The sequence below is a fragment of the Nestor notabilis genome, unplaced genomic scaffold, assembly GCF_000696875.1.
Source record: "Nestor notabilis isolate BGI_N333 unplaced genomic scaffold, ASM69687v1 scaffold29658, whole genome shotgun sequence".
Classification (NCBI taxonomy): Eukaryota; Metazoa; Chordata; class Aves; order Psittaciformes; family Psittacidae; genus Nestor; species Nestor notabilis.
Window position 1 is genome coordinate 1 of NW_009941068.1, and position 1,030 is coordinate 1,030.

The window sequence follows — 1,030 nt, forward strand, 5'->3', positions numbered from 1 at the left end:
ACCACCCACCACCATCATCCATCATCCATCATCATCATCCATCATCCATCATCATCCATCATCCATCCATCATCCACCCAACCACACATCCAACCACCCACCCAACCACCCACCCATTCAACCCATCCATCCCCATCCCCATGTCCCCACATCCCAACATCCCCATCCTCCTGTATCCCCATGTCCCCACCCTCCATGTCCTTATTCCCCTTCACCTGGTGGGCACGTGGGGATGGAGTCCCACCACGGTTTATGGACATGGGGATGGAGTCCCACCACGGTTTGTGGACATGGGGATGGAGTCCCACCACGGTTTATGGACATGGGGATGGAGTCCCACCAAGATGTGAGCTCCCGGGGTCCCTCCAACCCACCCCGTCTTGGCGAAGTTGGTCCAGTAGGTCATGACGACGGCGCTGAGCATCACGTCGTTCTTGGAGAAGTTGCATGGGAAGAGGTCGGTGGCGCCCACCATGGGCACCCCGAACACGTAGGGGATCTCATCACCATGGGCTGCATCCGCCCACTCGGGCCTCGCGTCCGTCTGGCAATGGTGGTAGAAGGTGTAGAAGTAGACGGGCGACTGGTACTCGGCGTGGAGCTTGGCCGTGGCCACGGCCGGGGCCACCCATTGGTGGTCGGTGAAGAGAGCCAACAAGGTCTTCCTCCTCATCTCACCGTTGTCCCGGTCGGCCCAATCCGTGTACATGAACTTGATGGTCTCCCGCAGGATGTCCTTCCCCTCGGGATACCCGTAGAGGTTGTCCACGAAGTTGGAGACGGTGAAGTCGAAGTAGGACGCGGAGATCCCGTCCTCGCTCTCCAACGAGTCCTCCACGAACTTCAAGCCTTCTCCTTGGTTGACGCCGATGAGGATGTCGTAGTTGAGGAACTCTCCTTGTTGCATCAGGATCTCGGGGTCATCCGGCACCACGTCGCCGTCCACCACCGGCCCGAAGGCCACGTGGTACCGGGCGGGTTGGACATCCTGGTCCACCAGGGCGCGGAAGGGCTGGCGCCGGAGACACTC

At 60.1% G+C, this 1,030-nt stretch overlaps 1 protein-coding gene across 1 annotated transcript; it reads right to left on the bottom strand.

The window, feature by feature from the left end:
* Positions 1–374: 374 nt before the first annotated feature.
* Positions 375–988, bottom strand: LOC104399992 (neuroligin-2-like; the record flags this gene model as incomplete). Its single annotated transcript, XM_010020690.1, has 1 exon — positions 375–988. A coding segment is annotated over one exon (614 nt), but the record flags the coding sequence as incomplete, so codon positions are not given.
* Between the last annotated feature and the right edge of the window lie 42 nt (positions 989–1,030).